The 21,866-nt window shown below is 35.5% G+C and overlaps 1 protein-coding gene across 1 annotated transcript in view; it reads right to left on the minus strand.

Moving 5' to 3' along the window:
* TTN (titin) overlaps nt 1–21,866 on the minus strand; it is a 371,797-nt gene that overhangs the window by 179,178 nt on the left and 170,753 nt on the right. Inside the window, exons 122-139 of the mRNA XM_069225433.1 lie at nt 19,615–19,698; nt 19,133–19,216; nt 18,902–18,985; nt 18,593–18,679; nt 18,123–18,206; nt 17,407–17,490; nt 16,693–16,776; nt 15,359–15,439; nt 15,056–15,139; nt 14,792–14,875; nt 14,253–14,357; nt 14,010–14,093; nt 11,663–12,328; nt 7,154–7,228; nt 6,897–6,965; nt 5,449–5,532; nt 4,871–4,954; nt 3,137–3,211 (exon numbers count right to left, since the gene is read on the minus strand). Coding sequence (XP_069081534.1) covers nt 3,137–3,211; nt 4,871–4,954; nt 5,449–5,532; nt 6,897–6,965; nt 7,154–7,228; nt 11,663–12,328; nt 14,010–14,093; nt 14,253–14,357; nt 14,792–14,875; nt 15,056–15,139; nt 15,359–15,439; nt 16,693–16,776; nt 17,407–17,490; nt 18,123–18,206; nt 18,593–18,679; nt 18,902–18,985; nt 19,133–19,216; nt 19,615–19,698 — 2,082 coding nt within the window. The remainder of the gene's footprint in view (nt 1–3,136; nt 3,212–4,870; nt 4,955–5,448; nt 5,533–6,896; nt 6,966–7,153; nt 7,229–11,662; nt 12,329–14,009; nt 14,094–14,252; nt 14,358–14,791; nt 14,876–15,055; nt 15,140–15,358; nt 15,440–16,692; nt 16,777–17,406; nt 17,491–18,122; nt 18,207–18,592; nt 18,680–18,901; nt 18,986–19,132; nt 19,217–19,614; nt 19,699–21,866) is intronic.

A 21,866-nucleotide genomic window follows, 5' to 3' on the forward strand; every position in this document is an offset into this window, starting at 1 on the left:
CAAAGAGTTTGCTGTTGTGTGGCCTTCTGTTACAAGTCAATTTAACATTTAGTGAATTAAATCTGAACACTCCGAAGGCTATGTTTTGATTGCATACCTTTCAGATACTTTTAAGCTGAATATGCGTAATTTCAGTTTTAAACTATGCAGCTTAGATTGTGTGCATATGATCAATAAATGCATATTCATTAGAATAAGCTTCCCGTTTGATGTGTGTATGGTTTTCTGAATAGGGAGTGTTCAGGTTTTTATATGTCATTGAAATTTGAACATAAATTGAGATTCAAGGAGCTCACTAAAATCAAATTCTCAATATGGTTCCTCTCATGAGTAAGTGCTATACTTCGTTTTACCTTCAGATGTGTGTAAATACACAAATTAGAATGATCAACTTCTACAAAAATCAACATATTAGTAGGAACATAAATCATATATGTATTTGTTTTAAAATAGCATAGGCAAATATTTCCATAACAGTGCAGTGACATAATCACCACTATAATACCAAAAGTAGTTCTAGAAGTGGGTTACTATATGGTACTTTAATTACATGCTCGGGAACTGGATATGTGATAGCTTTCAACTGAAATTCTCATGCATACTCCAGTGCATTGGTATCATGGCTGTGTATTTACGATTGCATTATTTACTGTTCATTAGATGTTACTTTTAGATGCTTAGAGTGTGGATTTTTTTATAGCTGACACATTACATATGAGGAGTCGCATGCTTACGTTTTTAGAGCATGTATACACACACACACACACATATATATATATATATATATATATATATGTATATATATATATATATATATATATATATATATATATATATATATATCTATATATATCTATATACATAAGATTCATATGCGGGGGTCACATGCCCCCCTGCCCTGGGGACCACCACCAGGGCTGTGAATAAATATGCGGGGTGCATGCCCCCGCTGCCCTGGGGACCACCACCTCCAGGTTAAATTGTAATTTATTTGTGGGGGGGCATGCACCCCACTCCCCCACTGCCCTGGGGATCACCACCTTCCCTGGGTAAATTATTTAAAACACAGAAACGGGGTCCCCTTGGGACTCCCCAGCCCCGGGGACCACTACCTCTCCAGGGCTGTGTGCATATTGGAGGAGGCTGCATGATCCCCCTCGTGGAGCAACTGATGGCCCTGGGGTCCATCATCCCCAGGGCCGGCTCCTGGTATGTCCCAGGCTGCCCACCCCGGGCGGAGGTTGGAATAAAGTAGTGCAGTAATGGAAATTACTGTACATTACAAAAAACATAGACGTTCACTAAAAAGCAAAGGTTATAGGGATAGGTTATGTTATAGTTAGGAAATTAAATTTAAAAAAACCATAGAAATTCACTTAGAAAAACCAAAGTTTACAGGGACGTTATAGCTAGGTTTTTGAGTTATAGTTACATGGAGAATCATTTGATGCTACTGGCACTAAAAGTAATGCTATTGTATTTTTATATGTTCAAAGCTAATTGCATATTTAATTTAAAGAACTGACGTATGTTTTTGTGCTTGCGAGAATGAGGGAGAGAGAAACACTACACTAGCTGGTATAACATGGTGTAATAATTATGGAATGGAATGAGAGAGGATGGTGGTTTTTCATAGTGTTAAATGCAGATGTCAGGTTAGGGAAGAGGACAAAAAATATGGAAATGGCAATAATGTGAGAATTGTACTTTGACAAATCTTGCAGTTCAATGTATTTGGAGAATTGACATGTTTGCCTCTTTTGCTTAATCATTTGCATTTAACACATGCATATCATTGTGTATTTTGTTTTATATGCTGACCATTCTAATAAATATGTATTTCATCTATAGGTTTAAACTGTACAATTCTAAAATGGCTCAGGTTAAATTACAAATGTACACAACTTTTAAAAATAATGAAACAAAAACTAATGTGCAAGACCTAACTTAAAGATATGGGAATAGGATATTTTATAAGCAGTGGCTGTAAACAACTCATCTATGAATATATACAGAATGGTAGGAGAATTGAAATAAGAGAACAGAAGAGGAGTAAACCATAAAAAGAAATATACTGTAACACTATGTATGAATTGATCATATTTATACATAGCATTGGGAGGACATTAGAATAAAGGACCATGGAAAATTGCTGTATATGTGAGGTATTGGCATCAGATGACTTAGTGAATGAAATATGTTAATAGAGTGAATTAGGCAAGAAGAGAATGAGGTGGGATTGGTATAGAGGTGACATGGGACACAAATGGTATTTTTAGAAATATTTCTCCTAAACTATAAAAATCAAGAAATTATAGAGCATTTGAAAAGTAAACTCTAAAGGAAGAGAATGATTGGTGACAAAAACTGAATGCTGGGTTGGTCAGTAAAACACCAGATAAGGATAAAAGATTGTCTGCAAAAATCTAGAGAAGACATTTATTGTGGAATATAAGATGTGGACTATTTGAGTGTCTGGGAGAGTAGTAGAGGCAAGTATGCAAAGACATTTTATCAAAGAAAATAACAATGAAGGAAATAGGAAAGGACATGGTGAAACCAACACAATTACACCTCTTGAAAAATAGTTTTTATCCTATCTGAAGAGAGCACTGGGATTTCGAAAGTTTATGGAATTTACAATCACAGCACACGTTTGGGTAGTAAGAGCACATCAAAAGCTGTAATTGTAACAGCGAATCACATATTGTATTAGGGCAACATGAAGCATAATTAATTTTAAGCAGAGTAGGAGAGTCTGCACATGAGATAGTGAGTTTGATACATTTTTCTAAAAAGTGTAAAATTCCTTGCACATAAGGTAAACATATCACATGGTGTTCTTCTCCGTGTTCATGGGAGAGAGAGGTAGATTTGGATTAATCATAAAAGAACTGCACCTACTGATTACAAGAGAAGCACTAGGGAATGTATGATTGAGTAGTACAAATGTATGTCAAGTAGCTGCTTTGAGCAACAGTGTTAGCAGAAACATTAGTCTTGCAGATTCCCATTAAGCATTATTATGAAACAATATTACATGGTGTGAGGAAGAGTAAGTAATTCATAAGCCCATAATTAAGGATGAATAATTAGGTTGCAAGATTTCAGATTTTTGAGCAACTTTAAAATTTACCTTTAACTGGTGGAATCTCCACCTTTTGTGGTAATTGAACCTCTTCAGGTATAGCTCTCTTGTGCACTTCAGGGACTTTGAAAATAATATATATTATATGTTTAGTATCTAGATAGAATCTATCCATATGCATCCACAGATATAGATTAAAAATTACATCCTTACTTTTAGAATTTGTCCGGGTATATTTTTACATCATACAAAAACATACATATTAACACATCAGACAAAACATTACAGACATGTAGACAGATCTTTCATGGTCTTTCTAAACTTAAAATTGTTTGCAATCATTAATGATTTAACACTAATATAAGAGTTATGGTTTAGTAAGCACTCAAAATATACAGAAAAACATTAAGGACCAGATGTGCTAATAACTGGTTGCAAAATACTGGTGGCAAATTGTGACCAGTATTGCAACAAGCCATACTAAGTTGTATGAAACAACATCTGTACTGATAGGTTGGTTTGTAAAATTTGTAGTTAAAATGGGTCACAATCCAACCTACCTCATGAATATTAATGAAGTAGGTTACAACTGACTTACTCCAACTAGATGCCTTCACAAGAATGATGGCCTTCTTTTGTGAGCAGACCACCATGGCGGTGATCGTTAAAATGTTTTTTAAATACACCCCATTTCCCTGAAAGAGACCAGGGCTGCTTATAAAACAAAACATTTATTTTAGTAAAAAATGTGTTTGGGAGTGGACAGTACCCCCAAACAAATTTTTTTTGGTAATTTACAAAGAACGGGTTACATGGGGGCTTCTTTTATGAGCACTTTACCAGACCTACTCAGGAGTCAAATTTGTTTTGTTGTTTTGCACCCGTATTTCAGTTTTAAAACATCGATACGTAACATATTGATTCTCAATTTGGAAGGAGCGCCCTTAAAAATTGCGGATTGGTATACATTCACAAAGCCATTTTAGGAATCAGCAAAAGTTTACCAACTCTTAAGAAGTCTTTAGTACATTGAAAAAAAGTATTTTAAGTGTCACAAACACTGAATTAGAGTTTATGCAATGGTTAAAAAGCTTATTACATCTAGCCCTAAGTATGGAACATCAGTCAAATATATTGTATTCCACCAATTTAGTAGTATTGCAATATTGTCATATGAAGTTTTAGGCACCACAAATAGCCCATTAAAAAATTACTTCCCCTAAATGTCAACTTAAAAACTAGTCTGTCAGACAAAAGTGAATTTTGGAACCAAAATGTATTTAGGTACACCTTTCTGAAAATGTTTTCTTTCTACGTGTGAGTGCACATGTGCCCAAAGAAATACACACAAGCACTCATACGTTCACTCACACTAACACCTGACAATTTATTTCTATCTCTTTTCCTCATATTTGCTAGTCTGTGCATTTTGCAAACACTTTCATCTTCACACTATACTGTCCTCATTAAACAGCGGCGATCTTCCCTCAATATTTGCCTTTCTCGATTACTTATAGCAAACAGTAACACCCCTACTAAAACTAGCTTTTGTAAGCTAATCAAATATCAAATCCTCACTAAGAAATTCTGAATGCATATATGTATATTGCAGCATCAGTATTATTGTATGAACAAACCAGAAACGTTACTCATTTTACCACACTAGGAAACAGATTATAATAAACAATTTGAATCACTTAAGAAAGTGATGTGTTAATATCTACAGAAAGATGTTAGTAATGCAAGTGTAAATCACTTTGCTAAAGCTTTCTTTTTATGTACCTTTAACTGGTGGAAGCTCTTCTATCTTAGGTACTGGTACGGTCACTTTTTCTTCGGGGGCAACTTTCTTAACTACCTTGGGAACTTTAAAGAAATTGCAGTTCTTCTTAGCAAAATACAGTTATTATTTACAAATAAGGATAGACATTTTGAGCGGAGGTGGTGTTAAATTATGCATTACAAATATCTTTCCTAACATCCCCATTGTTGATATTTAAATTCCAGTTAAACAAACATGTAATTGTAACTGATTATATTCACACCCTACAGAATTTTAGCCTCCTCAAGAATCCCACCATATCCGCAATGTAGTATGCGCTGTCTTTTAAATTTTATAGATTAACTTTACTAATAACATCTTGAAAAGGCAGCAAGTGTGTATTTAAAATAATTTGGGAATCACTTTATTGAAGAAATCAGAAATCGCAAGTCACAGATCAGAGAGAAAACAAGACACATTGAGCACATAGACTTTCAGTCTTACATGAGTTACAAGACACATGTATACATATATATATAGGTATTACACATGAATATGCTGAGAAAATGAAGACTTCAAAAAAGAAGAAGTACTATACCTGTGGCACGTGGGGCCTCCTCTTTTTTAGGAATGGAAGGTAAAATATCCTCTTGCGGTGCCAGTTTCTTTGGAATCTCAGGTACTTTAAAGATATTGTTTGTGTTAGAAAACATCATACATTACCCAGACACAAATATAACATAAGAGATAACACAAAACTCCATACAGACCTCTACAATTAATTGGATCATCAAACACGATAATTATTAAAACAGGGTTGTACATAAAACATTCACTTCTAATACAATTTATGTTTCAAAAATTATCATCACTTTCAGGGCTTTTCTAGTAGGATGTTGTCTAAAATAGACAAGCCAAGGTAGGATACCCATACCTTCATAACGGTTCCCCTTAGCTCCTCATCCCACTTCCCTGTTGGCACATATGGCATGGAGTAGACATATGCTTTAGCATTTATGGGCAATGTTCCATTTACAACAATGATTTTCACAACAGTTTGAGTGAAACTGTTAGCAAGACTACAAAGGATGTCGCCTGAGATCAACTGTGGTATCATATGTAGTAGAAAGATTTGGCCATGCGATATTTACTGTTGTTAAAGTATTATCTCACCCACTCCAAGAGATTCTGACTCAGCCACTAATACATTTGATGGGAAGGAATGAAATCTGAAGCAGTACTAATGTTGCTGGTTAAAACACATGCACGTGTTAGTACTAGTCTCTTAAAGTATGTTGGCAATGAATAACTCAAATAATCTCTAAATGTTTTTCAGGAATCTGAAGAGTTTATGGTTTGTGAACCATAACTAACAGAAAACATTAACATTTTATTTTTTGTACCTCACAAAAAGGTTCTGATGCAATTCTAAGATTTGTGGGTTAAAGCATTTGCAGAAAAAAATGAAAAATAAACTGATTGTAATGAATGCACATTTAAAATAAGGCCTTTTCTTAAGTATACCTTTATGGAAAACAGACCCTTGTTTTCATTCATATCACTAGAGAAACCTATTATGCAGTATGCAAGTGAACAGCTCTTCAAAAATGTTAAACCATTTAATGCTGAGAAGGCTCTCAATTAGCTAAAAAGGGCATATAAAAGAAGCCTCCTTCCACACACTACCATACATGTCGTCAATGAAAATTAGAAACAGTATAGTTCTAACTCAGACAGAGCACAGACATTAAGCCAAACAATGTTCATGCAAGGAAAAAAGAGAATTAATGAACTTGACTTCCTGTTGCACACTGTCACAGGCCAGCAAAAGCTACAAGTGGATGGAATGAACGAACACAGTTACATTTAGGATGGTAACAGACAGAGGTTGTAGTGTGAGTGCTTCCTTTAAAGGGGTTAACGATGAACTTTTTTCTTTTGGATGAAATGCTAGTATGAGTGAATACTTGAGGATGGAGATGATTCTGTGATTAATGCCTTCTTTAAATTGGAACTTAAGACACACTGTTTATGAAGTACAAATACCTTTCACTGGAGGAATCTTTTTAAGAACAACTTTCTCAGCCATCAATTCTTTTTTGGTCTTCTCTGCCACTTAAAAGATATTAGTTGAGACATTCAGTAGAGTTTTTATTGTTGAACACACACAAAACAGGTGACAAAAACGTAAAATATACACAATTTGATTACAAGTTGATTTATTGATTCTTATAAACATAGAAAAAGCGAAAAAGGTGCAAGAAAGATTAGATTCTTCAGCAATTAAGGTAGAAATGCTGTACCTTTGACCAGAGGAGCTTTTGCTTTCTTTAGTTGCATTTTTTCTTCTGGAACAGCTTTTTGGGGTTCTTCAGCCACTTTAAAAATATTATTTTGGTTTAAGAATATCATACTTACACACGAAACAGACAGAAACAGAACAGTAATGTGCAACACATGTTCAAAAGCAGACATATATTTTATATTACAAACTTCCTGAGAATATCATTCCCATAAGTTTGGAAACATATAATTCCCATGTATCAATTTGGTGGGGTTTGCATGTTTTTGTGATATTGGACACATGCATCTAGCAGTGGTACATAAGGGAGGCATGTGTAGAATGCGTCTTGAAATGCAGGCACTGTGGTTAACTGGTAGACAGTCAAACAGTTAAAAATCATGAAACAAAATGACAGAACCAGATTTCAGATTATTTCATGAAATGCTGATATGCTGTTTGATGAGGGGCATTTATTTTAAAGTTCACAGACGGTAGGGCAAATTGGAACAGGTGATATAAGTATTCGACTTCTTTTTTAAAAATATGAATATTATTAAGTCAATTTAGAATGCATCAACACAAATTGGATCAATACAAGCTGATATCTGGTACAAATTTACACTGAAACTTCTCAGATTTTAAATTATCCGTCTTTTGTCAGTCTGATAAAGAATAAAGATAGAATACCACTAACCTTGGCACATACTATGGCATTTTCTGGAATACCACTGCAATATGAGTGTTATTTCTGTGTCTGGGAGAATATTACTATTGTTGCCATTGCCTCCATGGTGATGCCATTTTTCTCTGATAAATGGAGGTGTGTACTAATGTCAGCTGATGTACATCTCAGTTACTAATTAAATATATCTGCCAAAAGTCAGTGTATTTGAGAGAAGATGTTTTAAACAGGTTGCCTGTCATTGATGTCGTTAAACTAACTTACTAACCAAAGAACACCAAGGAGTGAGAGAACTTAATGAATAAGTGGAATGAAATTAAATTTCCCCCTTTCAATCAAGGGCTGAGAAAGAAAAAAAAAGAATGAGATAGAGGGCTGAGAACAGATGGTCCTGAAATTGATAAACAAAGGATATCATAATTTAATATAGTAGATTAATGTGAATTAATAAAGCACAGAAAGACATATTGAGTGGGTGCCAAGAAAATGATAGATCATTTGTGAAATGCAAACAATTGAAGTGAGTAGATGAATAAAAGGATTGAAAACCTAATGAGGGAATAATAAAGTTAGAGGAATAAAGGGAGCATGGTGTGTGGGATTGTTTAAATCAAAGGAGGAATGGCTGAGCATAATGAAAATCCCGGTAAACAGTTGAATGAAGGGCTGACCCACAAAGTGGTGAGAAATCAAGGTTGTAGATGAGTAAGCAGTGACAACTACAGATAGCAGATTTGACACTGGTAGAGAAGATAGTAAATAGGTGATGAGCTGGGAAATCAAGGCAAATGATGTGTGAGAATCCTTGGTAACTCTCACTGTAGAGGAGTGTGGGGATACAAATTCTACAGCATGCATAAGGGATGGGATAATAAACCAAATGTGTAGATCTGTAAGAGGACTTGGTAACCATGACAGCAGGTGAACGAGAGGATGTACAGGCAAGAGGTCAGAAAAGTAGTGAGTCTGGGTAAACAAGAGATTGTATGACTAAGGAGAGCAGAAACTTAATCAATGGATCATTCATCAAATCAAAAATCAAAAATATGGATGAGTGCTGGGTGTGCAATCACCAAAAGGGAATTGTCAAAGCCAGAGAACGCTGGATCAATACAGTAGGTTCAGGTGACTGAGCAAGTGAGGGACTGAAAAAAAACAAAAATGGATGATGGGATATCAAGTAAGTGAGTTCATAAGAGTCTGAGTAAACGAAAGAGTAAATGAGTGAATGATAAAAACACACAAGCAAGCTCATGGGTTAGGGGCTCCACACCTAAGAGAATAGGTAAATGAGAGGGTAAAATATGATTGGGTATTTTAGTGAGTCAATTGAGAAACCTAGAGATTAGAAGCATCAGGGGTTTGCCAAATAAGAGAGTGAATGGATGAGATGTTACAAATTATGAAAGGGGACAACAGAAAAGCAAAAGATGCGCTATTGTGCAGCCGTAGTTGGTAAGAGCTGAGAATCCATCCTGAGCTACTGCAAGGCATAAATGTATGATTGAGAGGCAAATACACACAGACGATGAGTGCAGTACTGAGAAACAAAATGATTGTATATGAGGCATTAGGAAATCTGTGTAGAGCACTTGCGAAGTGCTTGGGCACCAAGAAAGGGAGCAATAAAATGGATCAGGAATGGATCAGATAGATGAGGGTGGAATAAGGGGGGATTAAGGGCCAGATTTAGAGTTAGTATACAGAGTTCTTCCATCACATATGTGACGGATATCCCGTCTGCTGTATTACAATTCCATTACATCCTATTACACTTGTGATAGAGAAGGTGGGATTTCCATCATGTTTATGATAGAGTAACCCATCGACCAAACTCTAAACAAGGCCCTAAGAATCCAATCTACTGGGCGAATGCAGGTTGGAAAGTGAAAACAGTAAATAAGTGAAGAGGTTGTACAACGAAGAAATTATATGAATGAGTAAGAAAAGGAAGAAATCCTTTGTGTATTGAGCAGAGAAACCAAGAGAGTACCAGTAGAGTGAATTAGAAGTGGCGACAGTGTATCAGTGTGAAACTACCACGTGAGCAAGCAAGACTCTGATAAATCAGATGAATGTAAGGTGTTGAAGTAAACCAGAGTGATGTAGGACAAGAACTCACATCTAAACAGTCTATTAGTATCTGGCTAATAATCCAAATGAATGGATGATTGAGGGGTTGAGAAACTGAGAGTGAATGAGTGTCTAGCGTAACAGACAATGAATGGCTAAAATATTGCTAACCCAAGGGAAACCAAGAAAATGGAAAAATTAGAGGTTAGGAAAGCAGGAGGTTATGATTTAGGAGCTGAATAAAATAAAGAAAAGAGAATATATGACCGAGTAATGGAGAAAACATGAGAATTATTAAGTACAGGCTCTGAAAACAGGAGACTAGATAAGTCAGGAATAACTGATAATCCGGGTGAGATAACAAATCAGAGCCTGGATATTGGATTAATTAGGGGGTTTAGGAAATACATGAGAGTCGAGGAACCAAGGCATCTAGAAGCTGTAAGTGTGAATAAGTAGTGGCTATTGTTATTTTGATATTGAAGACTGGCAGCTGATTTTGGTGTTGATGAAAGAATGATAAACTTATACTAGAAGATAGCTGAAAGTAAATGAGAACTAGTATCACTCATCTGTGAACGTATAAGAGGATTGTGTATGTCAAATTCATTAATGATAGTCAGTAATTTAGAAGGAACTCATCATCACCTGCTCAATGTGATATAGGGTGTGATGGCAATAATGTCTGCTTAAAGTTTACATGTATTTTCTTTTACTAGGATGATGCTCAAAACAACCCGATGTTCTACTTTCTCAGAAGATTGTACCCAGGACCCCTGGGTAAATTATGGGAACTTTGAAGACATAAGGACTGAATAATGTGACAGAAGCTGAAAGGAAACTAGACAATGACAAATTAATTATATTTTATTACACTTGTCATTGTTTGTTTTCTCACAAATTCATCAAAGTGTGAGTATGAACCAACCTAGTGAGGTCTTAAGCCTCTCATCCCTATTAGGTCACATAAGTGTCCATTCTATTTTACCTTGTTTTGTGTTGTTTCTCCACTTACCACAAAGGAAATATATAGGATGAAACTGTGTGTGCATAAACTCCCACTGAGCAACACCATATTTTAGCTTAATGGGCTGCACATCAAAGATTATAATAATGGCATTTGCTAACAGAGTGCCAGTTTGTGTGTAGTGATATCAGATGAATAAAGTGCCACCTGATGTAAAAATGTCATGATTTACAGCTCTTCTCACTGCTTACTTTAAATGCAAAAAAAGAAAAATCTGTTGCTGTTGTTTAGTCATTTATCACTCATCTTTTTTGTGAACATTTTCGGATTCTTCTTTAAATACAATGGAGGAACATTGTAGTATACCATTCAAAAATAAGTTGTCAAAATCTTAAATGCAAAAATAAATGTGCAAAATGCCTGCTTCACTGCATTTGCCATAAATGTGACAGAGTAGAAAGTAAGCAAGCTTTATTGTTGTACATAAAGTGTGACAGAGGTTCTCTGAAGATAATAAAATATTTAAATGATTTTTCCCCAGATTGCATCTGCAATACAGGTGGGTGTGGTAGTACATTTGTATGTATGAGTGCATGTAACTGAATAGATTGTAAACAAGAATTTAGTGAGAAGATGCCAGAGTGCATAGCCCTTCATTTCTGGTAACACTTGGAAAAGGAAATTATTAAGGCCACTGCTGAGGAATGATTTATAATGTCAAGAAGGGTATTAGTGAAAAAGGCAAAGAAAATTTAAGCAGAAAAAAGAAGTGAAATTTACAACATACATGAGAAACAAACATGTACCTTTTTTGTCATAAACTTCTTCAAGCTGAACAGAAACAACTTCCTCCTCATGGAATTCTTCATAGATTTCCCCCTGATAAGTGATCTCTTCTTCTTCATAAATGTGCTCAACCTCTTCCTCAATTTCAACTTTTTCTTCGTAGAGTTCTTTTTCCTCTTGAATTTGTTCTATGATCCTCTTTTGCTCTTCTATTTGTTTTATTTCTTCATAAACATTTTCTTCCTCTTCTTCAATTTCAGGTGTTTCTGCATAGACTTCTTCTTTGTAAGCGGTAGTTTCATCTTCGTAAATTGTTTCTTCTGAGATCTGCTGTGCTTCCTCTGCTGCATAAATATGTTCTTCCTCGTGAATTTCTTCATATATTTGTTCTGCTTCTTCTTCTTCTTCTTCTTCTTCTTCTTCTTCCTCTACTACTACTTCTTCATCATCCTCAAAGATTTGCTCTTTTTCCTCATAAAATTCCTCTTGATAAATCTGTCTTTTCTGTCTTTCTCCAATTACTTGCTCCTCAATGACTTTTTCTCCATAGATCTGCTCTTCATAATACTGCTCCTTTCTGTCATAGACCTCTTCTATATGGATGTCATCCTCTTTTTTGTAAGTGCCTCTTTCTCTTTTTAGGGCTATTGCCTTTACTTCTTCAACTTGTCTGGGAATTGCAGGGACTTTAAAAACACATATTTATGTTAAAATATGAGCTGACATATTTAAACCAACATAGTGAAAACACATATATTCATGCAAACAAATACACAGTGTTTGGCCTAATCTTGCCCTTATTAGAGCATTGCACCAGGTATACAAAAGATACATTGTAGGATCATCCTTTAAATACATTGATTTGACTGCATGGTGTGAAAAGTAGGTGATTTAATAAACTAGTTGTTTAATGATAGTTGTATATTTAAGATCAGTATCACCTAATTTAATTTCTGTATCTTGATACACGTTTGGTTTCATTGTCAACTTTTTATTAAAATATTTAGTTTATGTGACCAACTGCTTACTGCTAAATCAAACATCTTTGTGTTGCTTAAACAAAACTACTGCTAGTTAAAATGGACAGGGCTTTTCATAGTCTACATTTACAGATTAGTGGTACACCTAATTAGTGAATTACCTTCAAACACTGCCTGCTCCTCAACATTAAAAGTATGTAACATTATCTATTCACTGCCAATTTACAGATTGTGCCTTTTGTTACATCACATTTTGACTTTGATCAAGGACTTTGACATTATTGTGGGCGAAGTAGGCCACAAGCGAAGAATTGTTCAGTCACTGGATGACCAGTTGAGGTGCAAATATTTCCTAAGTGCAACTTTCCTCCAGAATGACATAATCTATATTGATTGGAGGACTCTCTGTAGACCCTGTCTTGCTTTTGCCATCTGCTATGATTAATGGGGTGCTATAGTATTTAATTGAATTAAATAATGAACTTTGCAGCTTTCCATCTTTAACAATGCTGCCCACTAAATTGCTGAATGTTAATTTACCCGTCTTTAAGGTATCTTACTTACATAAGCAGCGTTCTGATAATTTACTAAATTTGGTCAAAATCCTGTTTCATAGTCAGCTCATACATTTGACTCTCCTCTAAAATATTGGTAAGAAGAGAAAGGTTATGGCTCTACAAAGTCTTATTTTTGTTTTGTTTTTGCAATCATGTCATATTATGTTTTGATTTTATACCATAGATGTACAATAAACAGTTTTTTAATTGCACAAGTGTATCACACAATCAAATATAGAATCCTGAAGAGGGGATAAAATTCAACATGTCTTCAAATATGAATAGGACATTTTCCTTTTCCTTTTGCTTAGTTTCTAATAGCCACGAAAATAAAAAATATTACCAAAGGCACTTCAGGGCATGTCATCACTATTTCTTTATTTTTAAACTGATTAGCAAGCAGCATTTAGCAGTTATCCTCAATCAATGGTCCTGACATTGCAAAGCAATAAAGACAAATACATACGTAAAATGTATTAGGAATTAACACGACAAAGAAAGATACAACAAACGGATATAAGATTATGTTAGTGTTCCGTTTTTCTCACTAGGAAAGTTATACCTGCAGCTGGTGGAGGGGTTGCACGTTTAGGAAGAGAAACTTATACTTTTTCCTCTATGACATATTTCTTTGGTATTCCAGGCAATTTAAAGATATTAACTTAAAGAATTGTAAACACACACTTACAGTGACGTGTAACACATAAGTTAGTATGAAAGACAAACATAACTGAAGGTGCAACTCCTCTAACAAAAACTGCTAAGACTACAACATTGAAGTAAACACACCAAGAACACAGAAGATTGTTAAACCTATGCCTCCAAGGTACCTTTTGCTGGTGGAGCTTCTACTTTTTTGGGCACTGCAATTGGTACTTTTTCTTCTGAAATGAGTTTCTTTTGGGGTTCAGGTACTTCAAAAATAATACAAATGAAATCTCAAAATCATACATCATATTTTTTTAAAGACATACACAAATAAGAAAATGTTGAAAGAGTTACATGTAGCAATTAACAAAACAAAAGAGCACAAAACTAATTTCACAAACAGGCATATTTTTAAACCAGAATACCTTTAGAAGGAAGAACTTCTATTTTTTTGGAAACAAGAACTGAAACTTTTTCTTCTGCTGTGAATATTGTATCTTGAGGAACAGGCTTCATGTGGACCTCGGGCACTTTAAAGATATTAATTATAAGAATCTTAAACTCCATTTAAAAATACTGAAGAACACACAAGACTGATAGACAAAACTTAAACATGAAGTTGAGCAGAGACCCATATACTTCAACTTAACATATATACCATCTGCAGACATTATTAAGAACACATTATTCACAGATTACTGTAACTATTATAGCATGGACCTTTGCCTTCACATGGTTGAGATCAAGTTATAATAATGAGGGAAATTCACCATGCATTCTACCAATTTATTTATTTCTTTTCTTTTTAGTAAATCTATCTTTGTTATGAATTATTGTAACCATATATTACATTTGGAATTGAAGAACAATTAGACTGATATTAAATTGAAATGGCTATCACAAAAGGCAACAATATTACAAAGAACATGCAGAAGAAAACATGTAACACTGAAGCATAAAATACCTTTTGCTGGTGGCGCTTCCACTTTTTTGGGAATTGCAACAGGTATCCTTTCTTCAGCAATTGGCTTCTTAGCAACTATAGGCACTTTAAATAGTAATAGTTGTTTTCAGTATTGTAAAACAGACAGAAATACAACACTAAAGACACCATAACGCCATCAGCATGAACTGCAAAACTGAGACATGCAACAATCTTTGGAATGTGTCTCTAAATATTTGTAAAGCTTGTAAAGGTTACTGTTCAAAGATGTACAGCATGGTATACCTTTGGGAGCCAGGACTTCTTCTTTTTTAGGCACAGCAATTGGCAACTTCTCTTCTGGGACTTCTTTTTTAGGAACCTCAGGCACTTTAAGAAATTGCAAGAGCATGATTGTAAGAACCTTACTTAAGATTTGTCACTGTATTAATCAAGAAAGGCAAATGGAGCAATATGCCAATTGCTGTCACACAATGACCAAGATTAACCTTATGTTGAGAACACAGCAAAACAAATAAACTCAAGATAGCACAGATATTGTTTTTTGGGAATACTGCAACAAACACATACAATTCCCTTTACGTTTACCTTTTGCTGGTAAAGTTTCCCTTTTTTGGGGAGTGGGCACAGGCATTTTTTCTTCAGGAAGAGGCCTTTTGAGCTCCTCAGCTATTTCAAAGATATTAGAAATTGTTAGCTATGTACTGAAAACTGTGGCTCACATTTAGCAAACTATCACACAACACAGCACAGCAAATCAAGTTGCTGCGCTGCATTTCGTGACAGAGATATAGCACTCTCCTGTTCCCTCACTAGCCCTGGTGCCCAGTCAGGCTGCCAAAGGCCACACACACACATTGATGCCAAAGTGCAAATGTGTCTGCGTGAGTCTAGCATGGGATTTGTACTCAAATAGTGCCTTTCCAGCACAACATACTATGCCTAGACAAACGTTAAAACGTTTTCAACTTTGGATGTGTGCAGCAACAGTGCAAAGTGGAAAAAGTTACGAGGATGAAAGCATTTCTCCTATTTAATGCATGCTTTCAAGTGGCAGCATTTTTGTTTTGCAAAACCCTGTCTACTATTGTTAGTAGAGTTTTGCACATGTTCAACAATTTTGTGACGCAAAGCCAGCACAAAATATTTGTTTATCTGGGCCTGCAATTATTAAATAAATACTACAGGTATACATAATGCCTGAAGCAAAGTGCCTTGACTTTAGACAGTTTGGGTATTCATTATATGAAAGATCTTCCTGTCCTGGACCGGTGTAAAATGTATGGTATTTCAGGGAAAAACATTGTGGGAAAATAACAGTCCTTGGTCATAAAGGCCTGCATGAGTAGCATTTGAAAGCAGTGAGGGGCCAAGCCAATTCCAAACAACTAGAAAGATTCCAGAGATATGATGTCAGTGGAAAGGTATTTACAGAGATTGGATATTTAACATTAAAAAATTAATGGAACATAAAGATGATGCTTCTGGAGGATGGGTAAGATATAGATGCGTATTTGAAAAAGAGCAGAAAATGTGTATGACATATTATTTTATATCATTGGTGTTATAGTACAGCAAGTGTGAAGAACATATGTTCCTACATATCAGTCAACTAACTCTAGGCTGCAGGGAACAGACATTTTATAATGCACTTGAATCAGATGTACACCATATACTTAAATGTTAATAGTTATGGGACATATATACACTGAGACATAGGGAGACTAAATAATACACAAAACATTGGGGAAGTTAAGTTTGTAATACTGATCCTGTGATTCCAGGTTCAGAATTTAGAGGCAAAACATCTTTCTTTTTTATTGAATTATCGAAGAACAGACAAGTTCCACAGGAAAACACACAAATACTCATATACATAATAAACATAAGCAAACAAGGTTTTCATTTTTAAGAAGAAATACCTTTAGGAGGTGGAATTTCTGCCTTTTTAGGGACTGCAACTGGTACTTTCTCTTCAGGAATGGGCCTTCTTGCCACCTCAGAAACTTTAAAGATATGATGTTATCTTAGTGGGTGTTACTATGTACAAAGATAGTCATAATGTATTTTTGGTTTTTATGTCCTAAAGTTCCCCTCCCCCGAAAACAAAGAACAAGCACACAGTAAATGGTGACAGAGAGTAGTATAGTTTTCTCAAATTAAAATCTGTTCTTATAAAAAGCACAAAGGACAAACACATAACTAACAGTGTATAAAAAATGACTGACACAAAATCAAATACATAAATAAAAACACAAAACTGACACTGACATTTACTGCATCAAAAACATAACTAAATACTCCAAAAAGTTAGATATCAGTCAAAGAACTCTAGGCTGCAGGGAACAGACGTTTTATAATGCACTTGATTCAGATGTACACCATATACTTAAATGTTAATAGTTATGTGACATATATACACTGAGACAGGGGGAGACTAAATAATACACAAAACATTGGGGAAGTTAAGTTTGTAATACTGATCCTGTAATTCCAGGTTCAGAATTTAGAGGCAAAACATCTTTCTTTTTTTATTGAATTATCGAAGAACAGACAAGTTCCACAGGAAAACACACAAATACTCATATACACATAAAACATAAGCAAACAAGGTTTTCATTTTTAAGAAGAAATACCTTTAGGAGGTGGAATTTCTGCCTTTTTAGGGACTGCAACTGGTACTTTCTCTTCAGGAATGGGCCTTCTTGCAACTTCAGGAACTTTAAAGATATGATGTTATCTTAGTGGGTATTACTATGTACAAAGATAGTTATAATGTATTTTTGGTTGTTATGTCCTAAAGCCCCCCCCCCCCCCGAAAACAAAGAAAAAGCACACAGTGAATGGTGACAGAGAGTAGTATAGTTTTCTCAAATTAAAATCTATTCTTATAAAAATGCACAAAGGACAAACACATAACTAACAGTGTATAAAAAATGACTGACACAAAAGCAAATACATAAATAAAAACACAAAACTGACACTGACATTTACTGCATCAAAAACATAACTAAATACTCCAAAAAGATAGATATCAGTCAAATAACTCTAGGCTGCAGGGAACAGACGTTTTATAATGCACTTGATTCAGATGTACACCATATACTTAAATGTTAATAGTTATGTGACATATATACACTGAGACATGGGGAGACTAAATAATACACAAAACAGTGGGGAAGTTAAGTTTGTAATACTGATCCTGTGATTCCAGGTTCAGAATTTAGAGGCAAAACATCTTTCTTTTTTATTGAATTATCGAAGAACAGACAAGTTCCACAGGAAAACACACAAATACTCATATACACATAAAACATAAGCAAACAAGGTTTTCATTTTTATGAAGAAATACCTTTAGGAGGTGGAATTTCTGCCTTTTTAGGGACTGCAACTGGTACTTTCTCTTCTGGAGTGGGCCTTCTTGCAACTTCAGGAACTTTAAAGATATGATGTTATCTTAGTGGGTATTACTATGTACAAAGATAGTTATAATGTATTTTTGGTTGTTATGTCCTAAAGCCCCCCCCCCGCCCCCCCCGAAAACAAAGAAAAAGCACACAGTGAATGGTGACAGAGAGTAGTATAGTTTTCTCAAATTAAAATTTATTCTTATAAAAATGCACAAAGGACAAACACATAACTAACAGTGTATAAAAAATGACTGACACAAAAGCAAATACATAAATAAAAACACAAAACTGACCCTGACATTTACTGCATCAAAAACATAACTAAATACTCCAAAAAGATAGTTGAAGCAAGAGCAAACTGAAGCAAGCTCAAAGGTAAGAAAACACTTCTTTTTATGAAGAACAGGTGTACCTCTGACCGATGGGGTTTTCTCTTCTTTCTTTGCCACTGGAGTTGGTATTTTATCTTCTGGGATGATTCTCTTCGTAACCGCAGGGACTTAGGAAAGAGGAGTTACATGAATACTGGAATTTAATGTGGTGGAATAGTCTGAAATTATTTCAAAAAGTGCTACAAAACAAATGCTACAATAATAGTATTAGCTCCCCTTTCAAGTTAATGAAAAGTGCACATCATGAAAATACTGATGTTAGAAGCCATGAACAACATAGCGCAGCACCACAAATTAATAGTGTTACTGATTTACGTTACTTGATGTACCTTTGGTTGGTGGAACCTCCTCTATTTTAGGAATGGGACTTGGCACTTTCTCTTCTGGCACTGGCTTCTTAGAGACCTCAGGCACTTTAAAAATATTGCAATATTTTATTGAAGATGAAGGAAAGGAAGGAAACAACAAGCACAACTCACATAAAACATACTTTCTGAGACATACATTGACAGCGTATACAAACTAAGTATTTGCTTTGGTTACCAAAAGGGTTCATATACCTTTCGCTGGTGGTGTCACCTCCCTTTTGGGAATGGCAACAGGAACCTTTTCCACTGGAGCCAATTTTCTTGGAATTTCAGGCACTTAAAATATATTAAATATGTTTGTTGTAATATTTGGTAATACATCAGGCAATTTTGTGTCTAGATGTATAAGTATGATTGGTCTTGTAACAAACATGTATTTTAAAGAGAAGAGCAGCACATCAAAACATTTATCACTTTAAAAGCTTTGAGACAACATGGACAATTAAAGTAGAAAAGGAAATAGTTTTAGAAGTAAATGATTTGTTTGACTTTAAGAAAACTACAGTCTTCCCAAGCAAACAGTGACTTTATACATATGTAACATGTACACAGGATTTAGACATGATTCACTTTATACCACAAAACATATCAATATTTATAGCATGTGTATTATAATGATATAGGATTTACATCAGCAAGACAGGGAATTTTAGCACATAGAAATGTCAATGTACCTTTTTCATATGGTACCTCCTCCTTTTTAGGAATAGCAACAGGGACTTTTTCCTCTGGGACAGGTCTCTTATGCACCTCCGGAACTTCAAAGATATTAATATTAAGAATGGTATGTTAAGTGACAAACATAGACACAGGGATATGCAGAAGTAGAACTGAAATATGCTCATGTTCCAAAAAGGACATGTAGTGTGACAAGAGTCATAGACATAAAATGCAGACACAAAAGTGCAAAAGTAAATATATCTGTTCTCCTATCTGTCTGCAACTACAGAAGGATTATCTCACCTGTCATGATTTAATGTCTCTTTCCCTCCATGTATCACATATCCACAAAGCCACACACATCATAACATACCTATGTACAGGAGGCCTGGTCATTGACTGTAATGGAGTGTGTATTTAGTATTCTAACTCCAAGTGCTCCTTCATAATGGGGTAGGATATAAGGTGGACTGAAGAAAATATAACTGTGCTTTTAGTTTTGTTTGATACACTCACTTGAAAGTATTTATATTTAAAATCAGTACAGGGACCGGTCCTTATAGTGTCATGGTTCACACAAAGATGGATGGTGTTTGTCTGGCTTTGTCAGAAATTACCAATCCAGTTATTAATGGTTGCCCCCAAAGTGTGGGTTAAAAGTGTGTGCATGCATCTCTCTCTCTCTCTCTCTCTCTTTCTCTCTCTCTCTCACACACACAAAATACCCCAATTACAAAAATAAAGGGATGATATGAGCATCAAGAGGACTACATTGTCCTAACACAAATACTGCACCTGTTTTGCTGCACATTATAGTATGTCTCAATATGTTCCTGTTTCATGCTACAAATTCCACCTGAATTCCCAGCTAGGTATCATTATTACCAAAGTATTCAACTAAAGCAATGAAGCAGATATGATCCAACTAACTACTGGTTGGTCTGGAGACCATCAGAATTAGATCTGCCCCCCTCTTTCAATTTTGGAAATGTCTAATGTTAACACCTTCCAGTCCTTATTTGGTAAAGAATAAATGTTGGGGGTTCCAAACTTTTCTGAGAACCCCAATGGTGCTGCTTCCAAATATCCGGGTTGCAGAATTCCAAGGCTAATTAGTCTTTAGGTCCTCATGACTGTTGCATCCACCAATATAATCTACCTGCTCCTGTACTGCACTGTTGTGGATTCCTTTTCATCCCTGCCTTCTTCTTTTGCTTCTGCTTTTTGTCTTTTTCTTCCTCCTTCTTTAAATCTTTGCTGCTTTTCCCTCTCTTGTTCTGGGTCAAAATCCGAAGACTAAAAAAAGTCCCAGTCCCCAAAAAAGAGTGCTGGTGGTCCCCACTTGCAGCTACCAGCTCAAATTAAGCACTGATGCCATCCCTTTCCATCACTCACTTCCTGCCTCGTTAAAGCTTGAAATTGTAGTAATGCCAATTATTAATGCTTTTGCTTCTGGTTTCAATGACTGGATGAATACACACATGAATGTGCACAGTTAAGTAGCATCTCTCACAAAAGACATGTTTGCTGTTCAGTGTTTACAGTGTTATGTATATTTTCTCTGTGGTACATTTTATGGGGACTTCAAAAACATAAAAGGTTTCTGATCTTTTAGAGCCATTTCTGAGCCAAAAATGTGTGACAACTGTGTTCAGCAAGACACGAATATGTTACTTGTATGTGTGGTTTCTCCCCCACAGCACCATATGCTCCAACCCCTCCCACCTCGGGCCTGCCTGATGACAACTGCTAAGAAACGTAGGCTGACAAAACGCCACTGTAAGCAACTGGAGCACAACTGAAGAACAAATCAATACACTAGACATAAAGATCTTCAAATCAGTCCATGAAGCTACCACCAGCAGATACAGAGCACCAAGTGCATATCTCTTGCAGATTGCATCAACACAAGCACTAACAGCAGTAAAGAAATTTTCATCATCATCAAAGATTTCACTGAGCCTCCTCTCTACCTCCCACAACTTCACACCCTCACAAGACCATTGCAACAAGCTCCCAGAATTCTTCTTTTACAAAATCTGCTCCATATAGAGCAACTTCGATCCTCAACCAGACCAGTTCACAACTCAACTTCCCATTATGGTGAAAGAACATACACTGACCTTAAGACCCACCGTCACCACTGCTGAAATCGCTGCTACCATGAAGACCATTCACTAGGGAGCCTCATCTGTCTCTCGGCCTCATCATGCCCTCACTAAAGGACTCCTACCAGTCAGCGAAGAACTAACACCCATCCTCAATG

The sequence above is a fragment of the Pleurodeles waltl genome, chromosome 3_1 (genome assembly GCF_031143425.1).
Source record: "Pleurodeles waltl isolate 20211129_DDA chromosome 3_1, aPleWal1.hap1.20221129, whole genome shotgun sequence".
Lineage (NCBI taxonomy): Eukaryota > Metazoa > Chordata > Amphibia > Caudata > Salamandridae > Pleurodeles > Pleurodeles waltl.